A 25,759-nucleotide genomic window follows, 5' to 3' on the forward strand; every position below is an offset into this window, starting at 1 on the left:
CAGGTTTTTTTGTTGTTGCTAGGCCACCTTTAATGGCATAATATTTTCGCAATTTCAATTTTCTGATAAATTTAAACACATCCACTCTGGTGTTGCCGTAGTTGAAATTGCTCTCCGGGCAGTAAGAAAGTCCCAACGTAAGCAGTTGTTTTTCAGCCTGGTCGAGTTCAATGTTAGTAAGGTTGATAATGGTGTTGTCGTTTACTGTTTTTTGTTCCCCCAATTTTTCTTTTTCTGTTGTCGCCCCCTTCCTCTTGGCGCATTTCCTGCGTTCCCTCCGCCTTGCATTCCTGCGTTGTTTGTTTGCGCGTTTCTGGAGCGTAAAGTGCTCTTCCGCTGTAATCTCATAAACTCCAGTTCCTCTCTCAGAGTCAGTTGGCCCATCCTCTGCACCTGGGGCTCCACCATCAGATTCTTCACTGCTTGGAACTAAACTCTCATTAGAGCTTGAGGCGATAGAATCGCATAATCCAACTGATGTGGGTTGGGCTTGTGGTGGGGCTGGTGCTTGTCTGGGCATGTTGTTTCCAGGAACCCGTTGCTTTCGTAAATGATCGTATTTTCGTGCAAACGTGTAAATTTGCCCCAATTTATAGTCTTGTTCATCCCGGGCAAATTTGTATACTTTCCTAGTTTTAATCGTGCCCTCATGCTTGCTTAGACGATCTTTTATGTCTTTGCGTGTTTGCTCAATCAGTGCACTGTCTTTTAAGAATTGTTCTTTAGTGAGTTCCTCATTTATGCGGGCTATTTCAATGAGGTCCTTATCGCGATCAATTTTAGCATACTTGACTAAGAGGCATAGCAACCTCATGGAAGCCTCCAGGTTGCTCTCGGCCCAGTCCTTGAGTAGTAGGGGGTTCGGATTTTCAAAACTTGGCACCAACATAATTCTTAGGCCTCGTGGGACCCTGCTCACTTCGTGGTATTTTTCCAATGAGCGGATCTCCCACCACTTTGTTAGTTCGCTCCTCATGTGCGTTTCCAGCTCTTTGAGTAATCTTTTGACATCGCTGTCTTTATCCACTGCAGTGTTTTTGTTTTTGTTCACATTACCACTTTGTCTTACTGTTGGCAAATTTAAAAACAGCTGGTCGATTTTTGAACAGTAACATAGGCGCACTTGACCACAACTCCCATCATGCACAGTACCTACAGGGCAGCCCATACATGGGCATGTTATGGATTATAAAAAGGGTGTGGTCATTGTGCGAACTCATTTCACCACAGAACGTCAATGATGAAGGAGTATCGAAAACCGTCAGGCATTGGACGATGTGTGAGCTGTAATGTCTATTGACGTGCTGAAAACTGCTTATACCATTAAATGTCTTCAGTGTTTGGATGGCTATGGAGTGTTTTTTGCAAGCTTTTGGGCACCTTGGAGCAACATATGTAGGCGGCTGCCCCGTCGCCGAGAAAGCACCACCTCGTAAGCTGGGGGTCATAATGTGTGGGATTTCCTGTAACACCTTTTGTGGAGTAGCTGGATTGGATTCAGAGCGGTGATGGCATGTTGAGGCCTATTGAAGGGCTCATATTGATTTTTTAACAGTAAAATTTGCGTACTTGACCACAAGTCCCATCATGTACAGTACCTACAGGGCAGCCCATTCACGGGCGTGTTATGGATTATAGAAAGGGCGTGGTTATTGTGCAAACTCATTTCACCGCAGAACGCCTCTGATGAAGGGGTACTGAAACGCGTCAGGCATTGGAGGACATGTGAGCTGTAATGTCTAGTGACATGCTGAAAACTGCTTAAACCATTAAATGCTTTCAGCGTAGAGCTGGCTACAGAGTGCTTTTTCAACCTTTTTGGCACCTTGGAGCAGTATATATATATATATATATATATATATATATATATATATATATATATATATATATATATATTACACACAAGAAGACGGGCTGAAAACCGATAAGGAGGCACTCACTCAGGCAATTTTCAGTTTTAGACTAACTGCTTTATTTTCAGCATACTTGCCCTAACCCAACGCGTTTCGCCTTCAGCCGAAGGCTTGATCACGGGTGTTGAGCTCTAACACGAGCCTACTTTTATTGCACAGTGAAAAAAACGTAACAGTGAAATGCATTGCATTGTGGGTAACGTAGTTTTTCACGTGAAAAAAGTGTTAAAGTGCTCAATTTACAGTAAAATTGTATGGAAGCAACTATTTCGATTTTATGGACAATTTAGAACATGTTCTTAGTTCATATTTTTCAGTCATTAGTGACTGGCAATCACAGCTGTGATTGTGTCATAATACATGCTCTCTGGTGAGCGATTTCACAATAGTCATGGGTTAGTCAATTTTATCATTTATGTCTCTGGGTACATAGGTGATTATGAAGGTATCATCTCTCTGGTGAGTGAGTCCTCTCAAGTCAGTGTTAGATGACAACAATGTTATAGTTTACTGTTTCTGATGGTTTTGAGAGTGGATTACAGATGAACATGTAGGTCTTCTGTTTGGTTAAGGCCATATGGCTCGAGGGTCCTGAAGCTGATAATATGTTTTGATTCCTTTTGTCTCAATGCTTTTCTGCAATTTCCTCCTCTTTCCGAGTTTAATTGCTGATCAATTGCACAGTACTTGAGGGTTTCCCAGTTGTTATCGTGGTACTGTGTCATATGCTTGGCAATTGCATTGGACTGGTCTTGATGAGTAACAGGATCCTTTTCTTGGCCTTGAAGATGGTGCTGCCGATGTAACTTTTGGCGTAGGGGCATGTTGCCATGTATACTACGAATGTACTTTTGCACGTCAGATGTTGTTTTATTTTCCACTTTTTTCCCCAAAAAATTGTGATTTCTTTTGTTGCTGATGCAATCCGGCAAACCTTACATTGTTTGCACAGCCAGAAGCCCTCACGATGCATCCAAATTACGTTGGGAGTGTTTTTAAAGTGGCTGTGCACCAGTTGGTCACCCAGATTTTTTGCTCGGCGAAAAGTAACATGGGGATGTTCTCCAATGATATTTGATAGAGTTGAGTCTGCACGTAAGATGCCCCAATGTTTTTTTTATTATTTTCATCAGAGTGCCCTTTTCTGCATTGTAAGATGTTATTAGTTTGATTTTGTTGTCAGTTTTGGTTTCTTGGACTTTATGTAAGATTTCTTTTCCGTCTGTTTCAATTACTTTTTGGAGACATTTTTTCACCGTGTTGAGTTGGTATTTTCTTTTGATGAATCTGTTTGAGGCCTCTGTACTGTGTTTGAGGAATTCTGATTGTTTTGAACAATTTCTTTTTAAGCGGAGAAATTCTCCATATGAGATACTTCTCTTTAGTTTGTCCTCATGAAAACTTTGTCCATATAGTACAGAGTTGATTGCAGTTTTCTTCCGGTGTAGTGTGGTTTCTAGACGTTTGTTTTCAATGTAGATCTCTGTGTCAAGCAACACTACCCTGTTACTGCTTATTTCATAGGTGAACTTCAGATTTGTAGAGGTGTTATTCAATTTTTCAAAATATTGTTCAAAATCTGTTTGTTCACCGTCCCATATTATAAAACGAGCATCTATGAATCTAAGCCATAGTATTGTCCTCTTTTTCCACGCATAGTTTTCTGTTTTCCAGGCCTCATTTTGTTCGTACCAACCCATGGTGAGATTGGCATAATTAGGGGAAAAGGAAAAGCGCATGGCACAACCCCGTATTTGTTTGAAGATGTTTTTATCAAATAAGAAGTAGTTGTTGTGTAGGCATAAGAAAATCATATGGTTCAACATTTCATTGTGTTCCCTGTATCTTATGTTTCTTTTGCCCAGAAAGTGTCTACAAGCATTCATGCCAATGTTATGCTCAATCCATGGTGATGAGTTTGGAGGAAGACACCACGCTATAACCAAGAGCGCCGGCATAGAACCACACTAGGAAATAAATAATTAAATAAATAAATAAATAAATAAATAAATAATATATATATATATATATATAAAATATATATGCATTTAAACTAAAAGCTATTAAAAGCTATTAAGTCACATAATTACCATTCAATAAGAAAAGAATTCTCAATTAATAAATAATTTATATCAACTATTAAATAATTGACTACACTCCCTGTACCTCTTCTACCATATCAGGTTGGCACAAACAATGTAACAAAAAAATAACTTTTCCATGTCTTCCATGTTTAAAATAAATGACATAATTAGAGGATGAGGCCTAACAGCTAGGGCAGTTGACCTCAAATCTGGAGAGCAGGGTTCACGTCTCGGCAACGACGCTCAGCATCCTATGTTTCTGGGCAATTCACTTAATCTCCCTGGGCCTAGCAAAAATAAATAAGTGATTACGTCCTTTTGTAACACAACTAGTGTTCATGTAAAGTGCTATATAAAACTCCGGGGAAAAAAAGAAAACAATATTGAATTGTTAATTAATTTTTATGTAGTTAACTTCCCACCCTAAACCCCTACAAACCTAATATCTTGCAACTAAAATAAATTTAAAATAAATACTTATTCCACAATTTACATATTAATAATCCAATGAAATAATAATTTACAAATAATAACTAACAATGAATTATTATGTAATTAACTTCACACCCTATACCCCTTCAAACCCCTGATCCCGCAACCAAAATATAAGTAAAATAAATCAGTATTCCATATCGTACATAATTAAAAACCTAATAATTAATACACTTTTACTAAGTGATTACTTAATTAACTCCCCATACTACATTACTACAAAGCTAGCAGCCTGCAACTACAATATAAGTTAAATAAGTATTACATAAACTATAATATAAAAAAATAAAATAAATGATTAATTAACAATCATTTATTAAATATGGCTTGATTAACTCCCGACCCCATACCCATACACACCCGGCAATGAAATATAATGAAAATAAATCAGTATTACATCAATGACATGATAAATAAAATGTATACAATTATTCTAAGCTATTTATTACCTAATTAACTACACAGCCAATATCCCCATAAAAAATTCCAATAAACCAGCTAAAATACTATAAATTAACATTACAAACAAATACAAAATTCTAAATCACTTACGATTACTGTCTATATTTTAAAAACAATTAACAACATTTATGTAAACAATAGTAAGACATTTAATTAATATATCAACTAAAACACATTAAAATGATAAAAACAATATTTTTAATAACTATTTTAGTGAAAACGATATTAAAACACCAATATTATTTACAATAATGTTACTTACCTCAAAATACGATATTCTTGTCAATGATATTTCTGCATCACGATATTTGTCTGTCACAAAATTTTATTTCTGATATTTTTGTCTTGTGATATTTTTTAACCAATATTTTGTCCAAACACCGCTCAAAATAACCATTCCCTTCTGATTGTTGCTCTGGTGCATACATTCATGACCTTTATGGAGTGTTTCTGCAGCTCATGTGACCTAGCAGTATCAAGATTGAGATCATTCAAAAATCCATATCTTCATACACCGGCCGGCATTGTTTCAGATTTAGGCTTATTGATGATGGTACTTCTGTGTCAGGAGTTCTGTAGTAGGGCTCATGGGTGATGATATGAGTGGGTCATGGGCACCAAAAGTGGCTTCTATTCCAGGGTAGATCAACTTGCCACATTATGCATATTATGAAAATGTTGAAATTTGATAGAAGGTATTTTTCCTATGTCTGACTGAATTCAACTGACATACCTGTTCTAATTATGGCATAGCATGTTGACATTCAAAATGAGAGGCTCCTGCTTTGGTAAAAATGTTTTCTGTGTTTTTCCCTATAGTTTGGTCTGCAATATATAATAATTACAAGTTAAACATAGGTAAAAAGCTCAATGGTAGAGTTGCCCAAATATAAGTTAAATGTATTTAAATTTCGTGTAAATTATCACTTTTGTCACTAGGGAAGCACAAGACTTTGTGGAAAAATTTGAAGGTGCTTTAGGAAAGGGAAAAGGGAGAAAATTCTATGCCTACAAAGTAATGATGACGAAGGTACGTGAGCAACAATATGTCACATCTAAATATGTTTTGATGCAATTTTCTGTCCATACATATATTGATTTATGTAAATGTTGTTATGTGATAGAAAAAAGTTCTGTTAATGTCTTTTTTTTTATTTTTTATTTTTGGTTATCCTCATATACCATAATGGAACTCTTGATGGGATACTGGCACCTCATTGCAATTTGGTCATCCTGGTCCGGCCCTTGTTGAAATTGGCCTATAGCAGGGTGGTATGCCTGAACCCTCAAGTAGCCACTACCTTCCCCTCAATACTCCGTTTCACCATCCTGTGGGCTCTCGTGCTACATTGGAGTTTAGGGAACCAGCAGGGCTCCGGATAATCATTGGAGAACCAATCATCGAAGTTGCCATGCCTCTAGGGCCGCCAAACTTTAACCAGACTCAAAGGAACACAGGCTATGTCAGAATTACTAGTTATCATAATTTGCTGTAAGCAGCCCGGGAAAGTAGGGGGGATTGGATCCTTCCAAGCTCTGCAGATCTCACGCCTTGCGAGAAGAATGGCATAGAAAACAAATTTAGTGGGGAGGTCATTTACTCTATAACCCGTGCTTAGCCCTGAAAATATTGTGGTGGTGGAAATTGCAATAGGCACTGAGAGGACCTTTTCTAGAAAATCTCCAATCTTGCCCCAGTAGTCTTTTAGTTCGGGGCAGTCAGCAAACATGTGGACATTGACCGCATTAAGCAGGCCACACCTAGGGCAGGGATAGACTAGATTGGAGAATTTAGACAGTTTCTTTGGAGTTATGTAAACCCTATACATGGTGAACAGGTGGTTTCTTTTTAGTGCCGCTGGCTTAACTACGGATTGTAGGATCTTAAAAGAGCTGAGCCACAAATCGCTGAAGGTACCGTTGTCTAATGTGAGAGCGCTGCTCCAAAGTTTACTAAGCTCAGCTTCTGTTACTTCCTCGCCCTCAAGCAGTGATGAATACCATAAAGCAATTTGGCTCTTCCAATGCCCACGACTCGTCACTAAATCAAATTTAGGGTTTGGGATTTTGCTGTCTACAGGTCTAGTTGACCACCACCCGGATAACTGGTAAAACTTAAACCTGGTGAGTGTTCCCCTTGTAAGATTAGAACGCATGTCCCAGCTTAGAAGCTCTCCACCCTCCTGCAAATCCCCCCAACAATTCAGCCCTGCCTGCTTTAATGGTAGTGATAGATGGTCATTTAAGCATGCTGGTAACCCCGGTGAGTCCCAAATCGGGGCCTGAACTGCATAGTAAGGGATATTCGGCTTATTCCTAATAAATACCCAATTTTTCAGGGCTGTCACCAAGCTCTTCAGCCTTACTTTTTTGAAAATTTTTGGGTCCCCGAACTTAAATAGAAAATAGTCTGGTCCCTGGGGGAAATCCTGTAGAAGGGCAGAAAACAGTAAACCCATAGATGATTGGTCCAAATGTTCGACCATTTGTCTAAAATGTTTGGCAGTAAAGAAGTAGGTCTGGAAAAGCGAGCCCTCCAGTTTTTAAGCTTCTCCTGAGTTTTTTTCCAGGTAATTCTAGGGGCTCTAGAGTTCCAGGTAAAAGATCCCAACTTCCCTTGCAGCTTTTTAATTAAAGGCAACGGGAACGATGGAGGGATGGAGTTAAATAAAAAAGTAATCCTGGGGAGAATGATCATCTTAAGTAGGTTCACACTCCCATAGATGTTTAAAGGGCGAGAGGACCAACGATGGAGTAGGGCAGATGTATATTTAATAACTCTATCCAGGTTAATTTTTGGAATGTCATCTATTTTTTTGCTAAATGAACTCCTAGGTATCTCATTTGATTTTTGCTCCCCACCGTGTCTCCCAGCTGGTTCCACTCCATAATTTCTGTTTTATCTTTGTTGATTGTATAACCCAAGATCTCACCGAAGCCTTCTGCAAGATGTATTAATCTGGGCAAGGCTTCTTCCGGGTCCGAAGTATACACCAACAAATCGTCTGCGTATAACGCAAATTTTAACTCTAAGTCCGCGATTTTGAATGGCTTAATTAGGGGGTCAGATCTAAGCAGGCAGACAAAAGGCTCAATATATAATTAAGCAAAAGGGGTTTAATATATAGCCCTGCCTAGTGCCTCGGGCTATAGATATTTGATCACTGAGGGAGCCGTTTATTAAGATTCTAGCTGTTGGTGCAGAGTATAAAGACTTAATAGCTGTTATAACGTTTTTTGGAAGACCAAATTTGGCTAAGGCAGTCCAAAGATATTCCCATTCGACCTGGTCGAATGCTTTGGTGGCATCGACTGCCACAATGGTCAGTGGCAGCTTTTTCTCAGTCACGACATCTATTGCCGCAACCACTTGAAAGGTTAATTCGTTAAGTTGCCTGTCTGGAATAAATCCTCTTTGATCACAGTGCACAATGGATTTTACTACTTTAGCCAATCTCGTTGCTAATACCCCTTCAAAGACCTTATAGTCAACATTTAGTAAGGAGATGGGTCTGTATGACTCTATCTTACCAGGATCTTTGTTTGGCTTTAATATCAACGTAACTGTTGCGTCGTCCCATGATCTTGGAGCCTGCCCCCATTGAAGTAGAATTTCCTTAACTAGTGATGTCATGTCTCCAGCTACTTGATCAATTACAATCTTATACAGCTCCACCGGAAGCCCGTCAGGGCCTGCAGCTTTTCCATTGACCATCTTCAAAATTTGGGTTCTTACCTCTCCTTCCCTTATCTCGGAGCTGAGAAAGGATCTTTCTATCTTTGATAATTCGGGAAGCTGTATGTTGTTCAGCCAGTTTTCCACCTGCTGCGTGCTCTGTTTGATCCGTACAGTTACTGCATGTAAATTTTGGCCTCTTCTCTGATGAGATCGTCATCTTGCGTAGTTTCCCCTGTGCTTGTCAATGATAGGCTATCAATCTGATTCCTAATTCTGTCATCTCGAGCCTTACATGCTAAGAGGCGGCCACATTTCTCCCCATACGCAAAGTGTTGTAGCTTGCTCACATCCCAAATATTTTTTGGGTCTTTGTCGAGCTCTGCTTGATATTCTGCTCGCAGGATGTCCAGTTCCCTTTGGGCGGTGAGCCTGTTATGTGACTGTTCCGTTGAGGCTCTCTGAAGCTCCTGCTCTTTTATTTTGATTATCAGGAGATGTGCTTCCCCCTTCTCTTTCCTCGATTTACTCCTCCTGATCATCCGAGTGGTCAGCACACCTCTGGTGCAAGCTTTGTATGTGTCCCAGACTAACTGTTTACTTGCTGACCCATTGTTGACCCTGAGTAATTCCTCGGACTCAGTGATAAGGTCCTGTCTTACCCCCTCTTCAAGTAGTAGAGCCCGGCCTAAAGTCCACCTCCTTTGCTGTACTTTCTGCTTCAAATGGATCGCCAACTGTCTAGCAAAAAGAAATCTATTCTTGAATGGTGGCCATACCTTCTGCTATAGTAGGAGTAGTCCCTTTTCCCTGGGTTTTTTGAGTCTCCAGATGTCTGTTAGATTGAAATCCCGCATAACATTCTTGAGTTCTAATCAAGACTTTTGAGGGGGAGTAAATCTGACTCTGGAGGTTCGGTCTAGCACTTTATCAAAAATGAGGTTAAAATCCCCCCCAAGGATTATGGGACCATCTGTCACTATTAAGGTATTTTTAAGTTTCGTCAGTGCTCCTGGAGCATCCTGATTAGGGCCGTAATATACTGCACACGTTAGGGGAGTTTGTCCAGTTGTCAGAGATGCCACCAACCATCTCCCAGTGTAATCTATCTTGTGTTTCGTGAGCTTGATCCCTGTGTTGGTTCTGATTATTATGGCGCCCCTCTCGTACTGCCATTTTGCTCTGAGCAGACTACATCCTGAGCCCACCTGCATCTTTTAAATAGTGACTTACATTCCTCTTTCTCTAGATGAGTCTCAACTAGTAAACATATATTTGCTCCTGAGTTAAATAGGAAATCAATTATCCTGCGTGCTTTCTTGCTGTCCCTCAACCCGTTAACATTCCAACGAATACATTTTATCCTACATGTCATGTTGGCCAGAATAGATGATCAACAACGGAATTACTCATTAGCCGGTTCCCAACCATGATACGATGTAGATTTTTGTGTACATTAGAATTATTTTTTCCCATTTTTCCCCTTTCCCCCTGTGCCATGAGGAACCCCCCCACCCCTACCTCTTTTGGCGATCTTGTCGCCGGTTGAGAGCTCACCGAGACCCTGTTCGGTGGTTCCCCTGACGCTTAACAAACAAAGAAAGATAGGACGCCAGAAGGCGAGCTCTAAATCATAATCATAACTCTTCTAAGTGTCTATATTCATAAGTTCATATGTACATTTGTGCATATATGGTTTTTTTTCCTTTACTTTATACTTTGTCTTTTGTGCACCCCTACTTTACCTACTTTACCTACTTTGTGCATCTCCCCCCTCGCGCCGCGTGTAAGTACATTATATTTTTTTTATATTTTCATTTTTTTTGCTATGTTTCCTTTCCCCCCAGAATTTTTTTTTTTCTTCCCTCCCCTTTTCCCTTTCCCCTCTTTTCATTTTAATCTTTGCCTGCCTTAGTCGATTTTATGTTATTTACTCTGTTAAATTACATCCACTTTCCACTTATGAGCACCGCTAGCATTTTTAGGCGAGCAATTCAGCTTTTAAGGGGTATTGTGCAGTTTTGAACTATCTAAAAAAAAAAAAAAAAAAAAAAAGGTACTATGTTGGATTCAGATATAACTAAGGGGGGCTATCTCGCATTAGAGTGAGGAACGTATCGACTTCTTGGGGCGAGGTAAAATTGTGTGTTCTGTTTCTCCATACCACTTTCAAAAAAGCTGGAAACTTCATCTGCACCTGTGCGCCCAAGCTTTTTAATGCTGACATCCGATTCTCCAATTCCCATTGCCGCTACGCTGTTACTTTCCCCACATCTGAGCCTATAAGGTAGTGGGCAGAACCAATTTGAAGAGATTTATCGTGCAGTGCCCTGCTTAGAATCAATTATTTTACTGTAAAGGTATGAAAGTTTACCAGGATTTTTCTCGGACCTGTTCTCCCTGCATGGTGTCTGAAGGGGTCTCTGTGGGCTCTCTGGATCTCAGCCGCCAAATCGATCTCCGGACTATCCTTAAGAACACCCTCCCTCAGAAGCTTACAAATAAGGCCCTTAACATCACCATTCTCTACCCCCTCCGGAATCTTTAAGAACTTCAGGTTGTTTCTCCTTGAATGGATTTCAAGTCTTTCTACATCCATCTGCAGAGCTCTGTTCTGCACTCTGAGTGTTTCAATGTCTCTGTCATGCCTTTTTGAGGCCCCGGTGAGGAGGCTTACTTCCTCCTCCAGGGCATCCGTAGTTCTGTACGTTTACAAACTTAATCTAACTTTACTTCCAGGTTAGAACACTGCTCGTGGATGCTTTTCTGGTTCGCTTCAGATGTGTCAAACTTTTTATCCAGTTTTGACACCAAGTCTTCTCTAAGATTAAGAAGAAACGCCTCTATCTGCGATATGCCTCCATCTGAGCTGACTAGTGGAGTTTTGCCAGCCTTATCGGTCCCAGATACACCAACAGTTTTAACTGCAGTTTTGTCTGCTATCTTTGGTGGAGCAGCTTGATCAACCTGTTGGGAATTTTGAGTTAGTGATTCCACTTCTCTCTCCGGCTGGTCCTCTAAGTCCTCTATATCCACAATTTCTGCCAAAACCGTATATCTGTTCTCAATAGGCACAGATGGAGACATGCTGTAAGACACACCATGCACACTGGAAGGCTCGTTAGGCACATCAATTACACCGTTTACGTCAGAACCAGGTGCAGACTGAGGGCTTGGAGTACTGGCAGTAACGCCTGTATTGGATACTGGAGTTGAGGTGGACGAGCCCCCCTCCTTAAGGTCTACGACTTTCTCCATGATTCTAAAGTAGGATTTCAAGGAGGGTGTGGGCTTCGGCAGGGATGAGCACACCTTAGGCAACTTTTGTTTCTTAGCCTCGCCTGATCTTGCGATTTTCCCCCTCCTCTCTCTCCTCTTCTCTTTGGGGGTAAGTGGTGTTACCTCTGCTCTGGTAGAGCTCAGGCACCCGGCCCCAGTCCCTGTCTTATGTAGCTCTAGATTAGACCGGAGCTGATATCTGTTTCTGGCCGGGGGTGCAGGGACTGCGTGTGGGGGAGCCTTAACCTTGATCTTTTCTCTGGGATTATCTTTCTCCCCCGCTGAGCTGCACTGCGAAGCGCCGATCGGAGAGACTATGTCAGCTTCTAGAGGGTGTTGTGGCGCTGAGACAAGAATTGCATCTAAGTCCATCCCCTCACACAGCACGGAATTCAACTTGGGTAGGGCAAAAACTGGGGGACTCACACTAACACTGACCACTGCATCCCTCCTAAGTACCCCTACTTTACCCGAAATTATCTTTACCCCAAAAACAGACTCTGCAGCGTAAAAACCAGCATGACAGCCCACCCCCCCTGTCTTATCCACTGCCCCATCCACTGACCATTTGGGGTAGAAAAAGTTGCGGTAGAGATGCGAGCCGAGGCTGACTCTTGCCAACAGCTCCCTCGACCTCCGCCAAATACTTGCCCGATCTTCTGTGTGTAATCGGTGCTCTTCAGTGCACCACACCTCTGCACTGGCGATGTCGATTTCGATGTCGGCAGAACCTTTCGCCATTTTTCCTGCCTCCAAGACTGCCGCCCGGTCTGCTCGAGCCCTGTGAAACGCTGATTCAGACGATAAGGTACGCCGGCTCCAACCCATAGTCTGGGTACTTTCTGCCAAGGCTCCCGCAGGGTCCTATTGCTAGCCGGTTGCCGGGACACTCTAACGCGGCATGTCTGCATTGGGCTCACCTTGCGGGGGAAACAAGAGTTTAAAAACAAGAAAAAAATAGAATAGAATTGGTATAAAGTCGCTAGGAGGGGTACGGTCTCATGTAGTACCTCACCGTTCTAGCGCCACAAATCCAGCGTTGATTTTCTGGGAAACCACCTCCCGGTCCGGCCCAGAGCTCTCACGGCAGACGTCAGCCTGCCGCCATGTTCCTCCACTGCTTTTGCATTCTAACTGCCATTCTGTTAATGTCTTAATTGAAAACTTGAACTCAATTGAAAAAAAAAATGGTGGCCATTGTAATATAAACAACTTTGTTTAGAATATGAGCCACCTAAGACACATATGAGAGTAGTTAAAGTGTCAGTAATACATAGTGAGTTGCTTTAATTTCCCAAGATGATCATGTCACTCCATGGCAAGCTCTGGGGTAGAGGTTGGTTAAAGAAATATCCAATTAGGTGGAGGCCACTAAAGTATTTGCACTTATTTTCAGGATACCGAATGTTACCGAATGTTACCATCCATGTTACATTTGCTACCTCTATTAAAGCTAAAGAAGTGGATGAGTAGGCATATATTAGTTTTCCAGTCCAAGATCAGAATCCAGGGACTGTATTCCTATCCAATGGTGACTTGCATCAGGCCCCCGAGGTTGGGGTACCCGGGGCCGATAACTGGCTTGAGGAGGGGGGCCACACACACGGACAATCAGATATTATCTTTTGATCTGCCACTCCTGCAGGTCTCCTGCAGCGCTAGATATCTATGGCTTTTGAACCCACATTTCTTGAACACTGCAGAATAGATTTACACCTAACCAGTAAAAACATATTTCTGGGTACAGCGTTTTGCCACATTACCTCCCTATTTCTCAGTCCCTGCTTAATGGATCAACGCAAACCTTTCCAAAAAGGAGCTGAGGTGTATGATTTTCAAGCTTTGTCAAAGGGTGCCAAATTTGTTTGTAAAACAAAAGAATGAAAATACTCTCCCTAAGGACACTCGGACCAAAGAATAACTATATAGGAATGGTCACCACGGTGTAGTTATAACTATGGCAGGGTTTCCCATGGAAACACATTTTTTGGGTTGCTAATAACTTTGGCGCTGTTCCACAAATATTCACAAAACTTTCCACAAAAAAAAAGGTTAAGCCATCTCGGCTCCTTCATGAAATGTTTCGGGGTGGTCTGTCAGCAAGGGCAAAGAAGAAACGAGGCCCCAAAACACATTTTTCCCATGCAATTTCCTGTAGCAAAATTGAACAGCTCTATAGCCAAAATGGAACTGAACAGAGTTACAGAAAATTTGGCAGGAAACTAGATCTTTACTCAGAAAGTGTGCTTTTTGTGATGTGGTTTACATCCGTTAAGTAGTTTTTGAGAAATTAAGGTTCAAGATATATGTACATATAACAACACTGCCCCACTGTGTAACTGCCGCACAGTACCACAGAAATGCAAGGGCAAAACATATGATCTGGCTGCAACATGATGAGAAAGTTGCGTCTGCCATTGCATGACTTGGGACTTGTGTTGTAGAAAATAAATAAAAATAAGGAATAAATGGGCCGAGTAATGGTACCATGATCCCCAGGATCTTGTGACAGCCCCTGAAAGACACCTGCTAGGTTCAAATTAAAATATATATTTTTTCCACTACATCACAGTACCATGGCACTACCATGGGATTCAGCATTGTCCCCGTCTAATTTTGTGGTAGTACCGTGGACCCAAAGAAAAGGGCAGTGCCTTTGGGGACTCTGCATGACCATGGGGGCTGGCAACCAACTGGGTCTTGGATGCCTATGGTAAGTTGAGCATATGGCCTGGATGTCCCTGGCCCTGTGGCCTACTGTAGGTGTGCATGGCAAATGGTTGTGCATGTTGGGGGTTTCCAGTCTGGAAGGTCACTCCTCTTTAAGGTTAGTGATCAGAATTGGTCAGGTGGTCCCTTTTCTGGGGAGCAGAGGCTGCATCCTCTGCTGATCTGGCAGAGTAGGGGAGCATTTGGCCAACTTAATAATAGACTCATTTGTATTTTACTTTTCAAGAAAATAAAACTTGCTTGTCGGTTTGTTGCTGAAAAGAAAAAGAGAATGGCAAGCAGGTTGTGAAGCACTAAAATGTGATAAAAATACATCTGCGTGAATACACTTTCATAATGGATGTCATCACCAGCTTGGTGATCTGTAAATGTGGTGGTCAGTCTGTTTGTCTGGCAGTCTAGATATAGTTGGTATTTAGGGGCTTATTTACAAGAGTACTGCACCGCTGGAGCATCACTTTTTTTTACATGCCTCTCAATTATATTTATGAAGTTACGCAAAGCTATCCTGCCTGGCGTAAGTCAAGGCATTGGAAAGCGCTGCCTTACTCTGTGTCAAGGAGGCATTCCGTGGGCATTGTGGTGAGTTTTCCCACACAGCACCCATGGATTTTGTCACACCCCTAGATTTACAAAATCTATTAAACCTGGGGAAGCACCAAAACCTTACTCCTTACAGGCATAACGAGAATTTTTTTCATTTCTCCTAGTTTTTTTCCTCTTTCCATGTGTGCTGGATTCTGCTGCACACATAGAACGAGGAAAACGCCTCCATGGATTGTTTTGTGCAGGAAGGAACACGTTCCTGCACAAAAATAATCCTGCCAGGAATGCTGACACCCCTACACTATGTTGCAAGGGTATGTTGATGCCATGTTGTGCACTAGCGCAGCCAAAAAGAACGCATCTCGTAAGTACAGTGCATTTCTGTCCTTTCAAATTAGCGTAGGGTAGAGCAGCAAAAAGACTTGCTGTGCTGCCCTATGCTAATGTTTTTTAAATGAGGCCCTAAGGGCCTCATTTATGAAAAGTGTTGAATCTCTGCATGAAAGCATTGCTGCAACCCTTTTCAGTGCACCCTGCTTGCGACGCAATGGATGAGCCGTATTTATTGGACGGTGCATCATGTTGCATGGAATGACAGATATGCCTGGAATCCTGACTTATCTGTCGGCGTGAAACCCACGCAATTCTCGAGTCGTGTTGTAAGCATAACACAACTCCAGCAATACATTTGGGGGGCCTGCTCCCATTGCGCTGCATCACCCTTATGCCTGCTTCGACGCAGGTGAAAGCTTGTTACACATTAGCGTCCTGGACGTGGCGTTGTGAAATCGGATAGATTTCACTGCCCAACTTCTACAAGGCTTTTTGCAGGAAACACCCACCCTGCGTACATTATACCTGACACAGGTATAAAGTAGAGAAGGGCTTTACAAAGATGCTTCAATTTGTAAATAGGGGTAACGTGGCACATTCTTTACGCCGGCGGGTGTGTCACAAAAAAAGATGCGATGGCAGGTGAAAAAGCATCGCAAGCATTTATAAATAAGGCCTTTAGGCTTTAGTGTATTATTCATAAAGTAATCATAACTATGAATGACAAATGTATGATTAATATAATAAGTACTAGATAACAAACGATCTACACTTCAAGGAATAGATGCTTAATAGGTCTGTTGAGTTTCCTTCTTGAGTGTCCGAGGAAAGTGAAAATCCTTCCAATAGCCAGTGAGCCACTCTTCACAGAATATGTAACAAACATAATGATTCACTTCGGGAATATAAAGTTATCACAAATAAAAATAAAACATCAATCATAATTTAACACCAATGAATATATACAGATTTAAATAGTAAGCCACCAACAGGAGGGATACAACAAATCAGTACAAATGTATTTTAAAGAGAGACAAGAAACCATTGTGACAACACAGTGTTTTGGTGATGTTTGAGGTGCGAAGCTCTTCGATTAAATAAAACAAACAGTTTCCAAAAGCAATAGGACATTTCTAACGTTTTGCAATATGGACTGTTCTGTTATAAATATTTATTATAATTTTTAGTGTCCCTTAGTCTTTACTGACTGAAGTTACATGAGTTCTTTGGTTTATATGGCCTATTGCTTTCTGCAAACTGTTTAATTTATTGATTCTAAATCATTTCACACCTAGCTTATCACTAAAAGACTGTGTTGTCACAATAGTTCCTTGTTATTCTCTTTTTTTTCTTTTCTGTTGGCGGATTGCTATTTACAATTGCAGATTGTATGTCAATAAGTTATAAATGATGTGCCCTTTTTCTTCACAATACCTTTTGATTCCTTGACATGACCCATTATTTTTGTTATTTTAATATTGCCCTGGATTTTTAGATGATCAGGCCTGCCCATTCTTTTGATACACTCAACACAGAATAATATACGTGAAAAGTGTCAAGTATCTCCTCCCAACTTAGAGGAAAAACCTACAAAGTGGAAAAAAAGACCTTAGCAACTAATAGCTCTTAATTGAAGAAGAAAATGAATGCTAAAGAACCCATCATGGGAAATGATAATAAAAGGGGATTTTAATTCTAACTTAAAATATACACCAGAGGAAGATGATCACTTAACTGCGGAAAACTCAATATGGGCAGTGAAAACCCAAGCACCACCCTCCTCAAACGAAATGACTTAAGAGGACGGAAATTAGTGAATAATTTAGAACACCTTAGCATGAGAGTAGTCAATGGAAGAACCCAGCATGACACACCTCCGAACTTCACGTATTATGGAACAAAGGCACGGTCCATTATAGATTACACAATACTTACCCTGCAACTGCTCACTTTAGTAAAGGACTTTTCCATCAAATACACCACCAAAAGTGATCACTCACATCAGTGTCTCAAAATATTTGCCTTCTTTCCAAGGCTCATGATACCCCCTCCATCGGTAGGGCAAACATCAACAATCAATCAGATGGTCGACCAACACTCACCCTGAAATAGTCATTAAAGCAAAGGAGCTGACAAAAAACACTATCCCATGGAGTGTTCCCAGATAGCCCTCTGGGAAACTTTTCAAAGATATCTGCCTAAAGATGTTCCTACATTAAACTACTCCACAAGGCCACGGCAGATGCATCGTAAACACATGGAGAAAAGAGCTTGCAGTACAAGGAAAAAGAGCCCTAGTAAAATCAGTAAAGGCAACAACCGTCTCTAAAAGTACCTGGGAAAAAATAAAATGCCTCAAAAAACAGTACAAAAAGGACATTTGGGAGGACAGGAAATCACAAACAGATAATTTTTGGTCTAAACCCCTTGTTAATGCTAACCAGTCAAATGCCAGAGCTTTCTGGGAACAGGTTACCAGCCTCCCAAGACAATTAAAAAAAATCAATGCTGCCTGTGTCCCAGAGCAAACCTGGATACACCACTTAACAAACACCTTTGGGAAAGTGGAATATAAAAGGAACAAAGTTTCAAAATCCACTAAATACCTATCAATTAAGGACGACAATATAACTATAGAACTAACACCGAGAAGGCGCAGCACCGATACCATCCACTCAATCTTAAATAGCCGAACCGGACAGGCAAACCATCACATAATATTAGAGATACATCAGAAAAATCCTATAATGTTAAAGAAATTGCAAGCCGTATAACTGAAAATTCCCCAACACAATACACAAAAGACGATGTTTACAAAGTAATAAGATCAGCTCGAATGGATGGTGTCCCAGGTCCAAACGGTATCCCCCAGGTGATTTTTAAATCGGACCCCAACTTCTAGGCCACTGCTCTGTCTCGTTTATACAACAAGGTGAGTAGTTCAGGCATCCTTCCAGAAAGCTCGAGAGGCTATATAATTAATCCTGTATACAAAGGAGGTAACTTGAAAGAACCAGTAAACTTCAGAATAATTGTGCTAGTAGACTCAGAAGCAAAATATTATGCATCTCTATTTCTCAGAGAACTGATACATTGGTTGGAAAGCAACAACATAATTCCTATTAACCAGTCTGGATTTCGCAGAGGCTCAGGCACAATCACTAACATCCTAGCCCTAGTCTAAATGGCAGACAAGACCATGCAACAGCCGAAACATCTGTATGTTTCATAGATTTCAAAGCGCCATTTGACCGAGTCAACAAAGGAATCCTATGGAACAAATTAAGGCAGTGGGGTCTCCCAGCCGCTATCCCCCAAGCCATAATGCAGCTGTACACAAATACGTGGATGCAAGTTAAAGTAGCAGACGGCACTGGACTTACTAGGAAAATATAAACTAAAACTGGTCTGAAACAAGGTTGCATTTTAGCCCCTCACCTGTTTAATCTGTTTATTCCCGATCTCTCCTCAAAGTTGTACCAGGCGAACTTGCACCCGCCACGTCTAGGTCCACTACGATTAGCGCATCTGTCCTATGCAGACGATATAGTTCTGCTAACTTAACAAAAGTAGGTCTCCAAAGAGGGATCAATGAACTGAACTACTTCACAAAGGAAAACTTATTAGAAATAAACATAGCAAAAACAAAAATCATGACTATAAGTCACCATTTGCAGGCACAACAACAATTTAAGCTAGGTAATATGAATCTGGAGGGAGTCACAAATTACAAATTCCTTGGTCTACACATAGACAACTGATAAAATTTTAAAACACATAACAATAATTTAATCAAGAAAGGAAATGGGTTGATGTATGCTTTCTGCACCATAGAGAACGGTTTAAGAGGTCCATCATTTAAACCAATATTGGATGTCGGAAAAGCAAAACTCCTGCAGACCTTAGCCTATACTACTGAAGTTCAATACGGCAAAGAAGCAGCAATCCTTGAGTGAATGCAAATAAAGACATACATAACAGTTTTTGTTTTTTTGCAAAATTCTTCCCCAGTACAGATCCGCCTAGAATTCGGACTACTGCAGCAACACCTAGCAAGAATGTAGGCGACAATAAAACTATGGTATAAAATATGTTCAAACCGTCAGTAACCGCTTAATAGAGCCATCTGGAAAGCTCAGGCGAATGATCCCTGATCAGCATACAACAAGTACGTGCAACAATCAATAAAGTCAATGAAGGTGAGAGATCTTTGGCAACTGAACTTACCGTATACAACATTTCGACAAACACTGAATAAAGTAGTAAAAAGGTACTCACTAATGGAAGATTAAACTATATTCAGTAAGTGCTCTCACGCTTGGATGGTACTGCAATCGTGTTAGATTTTACAACCTGCAGCATAACAAGCAGTTCTTGCAGGACATACAGCGAGAGAGACCACAACGAGGAGAAGGAAGGCAGCCCAGAGACATCACAGCAGAGATAAGTAGTTTTTTCTTTCAAAAATCGTTTTACTTATATTTTTTATTAGGGAGGTGGAGGCGGGGAGCAGAGTTTTTTCTCAACTCCGTGAAACACCACGTAGTGGCACTCCTCCAAATCCATCTGGGGTTAGTTTTAGGCTGTGTCATTGTCCAGTCCTGTGGACATACAGGCCTATCCCACTTCTGACACCACTGTTACAGGACAAGACAGTAGGCCAGGGGGTTTCTACTATGCCAATGTTTTATTGAAGAATATATCCTGTAAGTGGCCTTGACAATAGTCCTCTCAAGTCTTTCCCTTCTCACTGTCTTGCTTCCACTCGCAGTTTCTTCACTGGTGTAGCAGCAGTAGGGTTCCACTATCATCTGGAGCAGGATGCCCTCGGGGAAAGAAAGCCACAGACTGTTTGTGTCCTTATCCCTTAGAGGGGAGACTAGCCTTTCACTGCGTCACCCCAGCTATTGTGACAATAAAATAAAGGGGCAGGAAGTGATTGACAACAATGCTAAATTACACACGTGGCAAAGGTTCCTCTTGATTTCCCAGAAGTAATCTAAAAGTCTGGACCCCTCTTTTTATACACCAAAATCATTTGTTCTCTGGTGGCAGAGTAGCCCTGTACCCAATCAAAACCAGTTCTGTCTTCTCTGGTGCGCTTCCTTGAAGGAGGTGGAGACAGCATTGTGGAAGGCAGACCAGGCGAATTCAGGTGAAAAGAAATCTTCCCCCCTACTCAAAAGGCGCCCAGTATTTCACTACCAGGACATGCCACACACACCAAGGTATGTCCTACCTTTCACATGCACTGCACCCAGCCAATAGGCGTACCTTGGGCCTACCTTAGGGGTGACCAAAATGTTAGAAAAGGGAAGGTTAAGGCCTGGCAAGTGGGTGCACTTGCCAAGTCGACATGGCATTGGCAGTATCACCCAGCACACAGGCTTAGCAGTGGCAGGCCTGAGACCTTGTTGCAATACTGCTTGTGTAGGTGGCACAATCAGGGCTGCAAACCTACTAGCAGCATTTGATTTACAGGCCCTGGGCACACACAGTGCACTGTACTAGGGACTAACTAGTAAATCAAAAATGCCAATCATGGATAAACCAACCCATAACAATAATTGATAAAGGGAGCACTTGCACTTTGGCACTCAACAGAAGTGGCAAAGTGCCCACAGCATCTAGACCAGCAAAACGAAGTCCAACATATAGCAAAAACACAGGAGGCAAAGGCAAAGAATACAGCGGAAACCCACACTAATGATGCCAGGTCTAACAATACAATTCAATTTACATAAAAGATCATGACCTAGCAAACAGACTGGACTCGAGTAACACACCACAAATTGGTGTTGGTCTTGAAATGTTCCTATTCTCACAGGTATATCGTCTGTTAATGGATTCATCATTTGCTTGTTGAGAACTCCTACAACGTAGATCAATTGTCCTGAGAGGGGTAGGTTTGGGACCACTGTGCACCTCACAGTAGAATGGATGGCACCAGTATCAATGAAGAATGTGATGGGATGGCTGTCCAAATCTGCCTGCTTATATGGCCCTCTCTGGTATACCTCTAAGCCTGCTCCAAGGGTACAGTCTTCCTCCCACCCCAGGCACCATCATTGTAACAGATCTGGATCAAACTCATTTAGTGCCTCAATAAAAGGCATTTGTTAGTACACTCGATTTCGCAGCGAGATTCTAAGAGGTTGGGGAAGCTGCACCTGCAGACTCGAACCCCCCGTTCATGGACTTAGGTCTTGCTACAGTACTGAGAACTTAAGGTACCTGTCCTTTCTCCTCACCTTGAAGCTGATTTGCTGGTTTTGATCGACACTCGCTCCTCCAATGTCCGATTTTGTGACCATAATGATATTCAGTGGTTTTCTTCAGGGAACCTTGTTCAATCCCTGTCTTGGGGTCCATGGATCTACCTCTTCCCTGACCCATGTGAGTCAATGCATTCTGCGTCCCTCCATTATTGTTTCCCTGCTTCTGACTCAAAGCTCCTCCACTCATCTTCACATAGTCTGCCCTATCTGCATTCCTCATCTGGACTAGCATCAATTTGTCTTTTAATTTCTTATGCTTAGAATCCACCTCATCACTGCAATTCCTAGCATATCGCAGAACCTCGTCCATGGACTTGTTCTGCCAACAAATCAATTGCTACTGGATCATAAAGCTAATTTTCATACTCAAACCCAGAAAAAACGTGGAAACAAATTGTCCCATATCTTTGGAATCTAGAGTATCCAGCCCGCTGTACTGCTCTGAAGGCTTGCAAGAGCCTTTCATAGTAAACACATATGGTTTCCTTGGGCTCTTGAGTGGTTTGATCTTTCTTAACCCAATCAATATCTTTTGGAGAGATCTTAGATTGCAACCATGTGATTACTTGCTCCCTTTATGACATTCATTTTCTTTGACCATCTTTCCTCTCATTTTTCAAGCATGCTCCATGCACGTATCCCTACAACCAGTCCCGGAATGTGTGTGTTCAAACCTATAACTCTTTTCTCCTCCATTTCCTGATCACTATAATTCAATCTGTGATTTCCCTGTAACATTTTCATTTTGAACAAATCTACATTATACTTTTGTGCCAATTCCGTCAAATTCTCATGTGCTCACCTCACCTTGCGAGTAACATCCTTCACCACAAACAACAGGTCAAACCTGGGAGTCTGGATGGATGCCGGCCTTAGCTTTCAATCACACACCAAAAAGGTGGCCGCCACCTGTATAGGTCTCCTAAGAAACTTTAGGCCTATACTTGGATTCTTTGATCCTAAGACCCGACAGTTAATTGTCCAGGCAACCATCCTTTCACGCCTCGATTATGCGAATGTTCTCCTTCTGGGAGCAAACAAAGCAGAAACGGCTAGGTTCCAGCGAATCCAGAACGCGGCCGCAAGAATGCTGGTAGGACTCCCACGGAGATGTTCAGCCAGAACCACCATCCGTGAACTCCACTGGCTGCCTGTGGAACATCGAGTCAAATTTAAAGCTCTCATTACGATCTTTAAAATTACCAAACAGGGGAACCCCCCGCTGTTGCGTAATCTGGCATGCCCCTATGTCCCTGGCCGAGAACTTCGTTCCTCCAACCAACTTCTCTTGAAAGTACCAAGAACCAAGCGCTGCCGCACTGGAGGCAGGTCCTTCAGTGTTCTTGGTCCCAAACTTTGGAACGATCTTCCTCTCAGCGTACGCTCCATAGACTCTCTCTCGGTCTTCCGTAAAGCAATCAAGACCCTCCTCTTCCCTGCCCCATAGACTACCTCTCAGCCTGTCCAGGAAGAAGTGCTTCTGTCTCTCAGCGCCGGGACGCCCCTTTGCTGGGGTAGCTGTTGCGCTTCACCAAACCTGGAATAGAATAGAATAGAATCTTGCTCATAAAGTTCTATCCTTTCCAAGGCCCGGCTTCCACAGATTATTTCTTCTACTTCTGCCTTTAACCTCACTACCTCCAACACCTTGGCCTTTCATGTGTCCTTGATAGTTCCCTGACTTGACACGCTACTCTCTCCTTCCCTTTCACTGCCCTGATTCCTGTGGCTATTCCTTGCTGATGTATTTGGCAAGACATGTTGACTCCCTGTGACTCCCTGATTGGTTCCTACGTCTGACATCCTTCCCACAGGCACTCTAACTGGAGCTTTCTACATCCTCAAGTCTGAATGCAAATCCGCCAAAGACACTAATAGTACTGCACTAGTCCGGATGTGCACCCTAGAAGGGTCGGCAGTCACGGGTACTGGGGTACTAGCTTCTACAGGCACCAAATATGAACTGATTCCGTTTGCTGTGACATTTCCCCCTAAGTTGACTCTTTCTCCCGTTCCTGCCTGTGGCTGACTACTGCTTTCCCCTTGAACAGGGTCATACACCTACACTATAGGTCCAATAGGGAGCGGCACCGTAAGGGCTTCCGGTCACCACATAGCAGTATTAATTTCGCTCATCTCTGTGCTTCCTGCTGATATCCCTGTGCCTTCCATTCCGGTTGAAATCTTACCCACTACTCTCACACTAGGGCCTGTCTGCGGTTCTCCCGTTTTCTCCATGTCCATTGCTTTTGGCAGTGCTCTCCTTCCCTCATTTGAATCTGCATTGTATGGTGGAGGACGGTATGCTAGAAATATATCGAACAGACTATCATCGGTGTCACTATCATACTCTTCCTTCCTATTCCGAGAGTCTTCTGTTTTTACTAATAGTGTAAATAGCGTCTCTCCCTCGATGGTGTCTACCCTCCACTTCTTCAACTGTGCGTCCCATCTTGCATCCTGAAAGGCCTTCATCGCTTTTTTCATACTCCCCTGACTTCTTTTCCTACTCTTTGCCTGTGCTGCTCTCATCCATGCGTCTAACATCTCAAACTGTGTTGGTCTAGGTGGAGGTCGCAATGAAGCCATCACTGCCCTCAACTGGTACAGTACCTCTAATCTGAATCAGCTGTGTTCAGTGGAAAAAGCCAAATCTCCCTCCTTTTCAGTGATCTTATGCCAATTTTGTAGCCAAACTATATTATGGAGTTCCTACATTCATTGCCAAGTAATGTGCTGGCATATCCTCGGGTGGTGCTTCTTCGCCCACTCAAGTAACTACTCCTCTATCTCTTCTACAGAGTTCTTGTAAATTTTGAAGCATCAAATTATTAAATCAAATTTCTTTACTCACAAGATATTTTTGCTTTATCTACCTATTGACAACCCACCAATCCTAGCACGGCGTTACACCAACCAAACTATCGCAACGCGGCACACTCCGACGTCACTCTTCACCCTCACATCAGTTCACCCTCCTTCACAACCTTTCTTTACACATTCACACTCTCAATCATAGAAACAATTACCTGTCTGTCCATGAAACGACCAGACAGTCACATAAACCAAAAACAAGCAACTGTCTGTCCACGAAACGACAGGACAGTCACATAAACAAGTCTCCTCTGTTCAAGATCGATAGAATTCAGTCACTCAAGAATATTCACACACTGTGGCCCACGGCCTGCTTTGACCACTTGAGTCTATACAGTCCATCTTCGTGCAAAAGGCTTTCCAGATGACTCTGACAGATCCACTCACACAGAGGTTCTAAGGCGGGTCATCGATAGCGCCTCATGACTTCCCACAATCTCTGTTCAGACTATTACATCAAATCAGTGTCTTCTACATTACAAATCTATCCAGGGATTTTATGCTATTTGTCAAGCCTGACATCAAATCAAGTCAAATCATCATGGACTGCACGCTTTGGGCCCGAAATCACATTTACTCGACTCTCCTCCCAACACCGCAATACATCACGCAATCAAATCATCACTGCAATCTAACACACCACATCCCTATTTATACTCCCTCCGCTGTTCGCTGTTTCTGCTGCACCATCACTCTCCGTCAGTCCCTGCCAATCTCTGTTCCCTCAACTCTCGATCCTTTAGGCTCTCATTCTTTAGACTCTATGGGGCTGATTTTCCTAAAACCTTCTAGATTCTCTCCTCACTTCTAAAGGAAACCATCCAACATTGCAACCAACTGCTGGGGCCGGGTTCCACACTCTAGATTTACTCGGGAACCCCTGGTCGACAGACCGTGGACTCCTGTTTGAAAGTATAGAGGGGAGAAGTATCTTAACAAATAATTTTTAGGTCTCGCCTTGGCAGTGCATGCGCTGCATTCACTGTCTCAGCGAGACATAAAGTAATCTGTATGTTGGCTGAAACTGTGCAGTTTCTCCTGCCACTTGCGATTTGTTTAACTATGGCATTGCTGTTCTTAGCTTACTTTCTG

The 25,759-nt window shown here is 42.1% G+C and overlaps 1 protein-coding gene across 1 annotated transcript in view; it reads left to right on the top strand.

Moving 5' to 3' along the window:
• LOC147727212 (transmembrane channel-like protein 2-B) overlaps positions 1 to 25,759 on the top strand; it is a 748,500-nt gene that overhangs the window by 105,148 nt on the left and 617,593 nt on the right. The window contains exon 4 of the mRNA XM_086963588.1: positions 5,891 to 5,981. Coding sequence (XP_086819714.1) covers positions 5,891 to 5,981 — 91 coding nt within the window. The remainder of the gene's footprint in view (positions 1 to 5,890; positions 5,982 to 25,759) is intronic.

This window comes from Lissotriton vulgaris, chromosome 3_1 (genome assembly GCF_964263255.1).
Source record: "Lissotriton vulgaris chromosome 3_1, aLisVul1.2, whole genome shotgun sequence".
NCBI lineage: Eukaryota > Metazoa > Chordata > Amphibia > Caudata > Salamandridae > Lissotriton > Lissotriton vulgaris.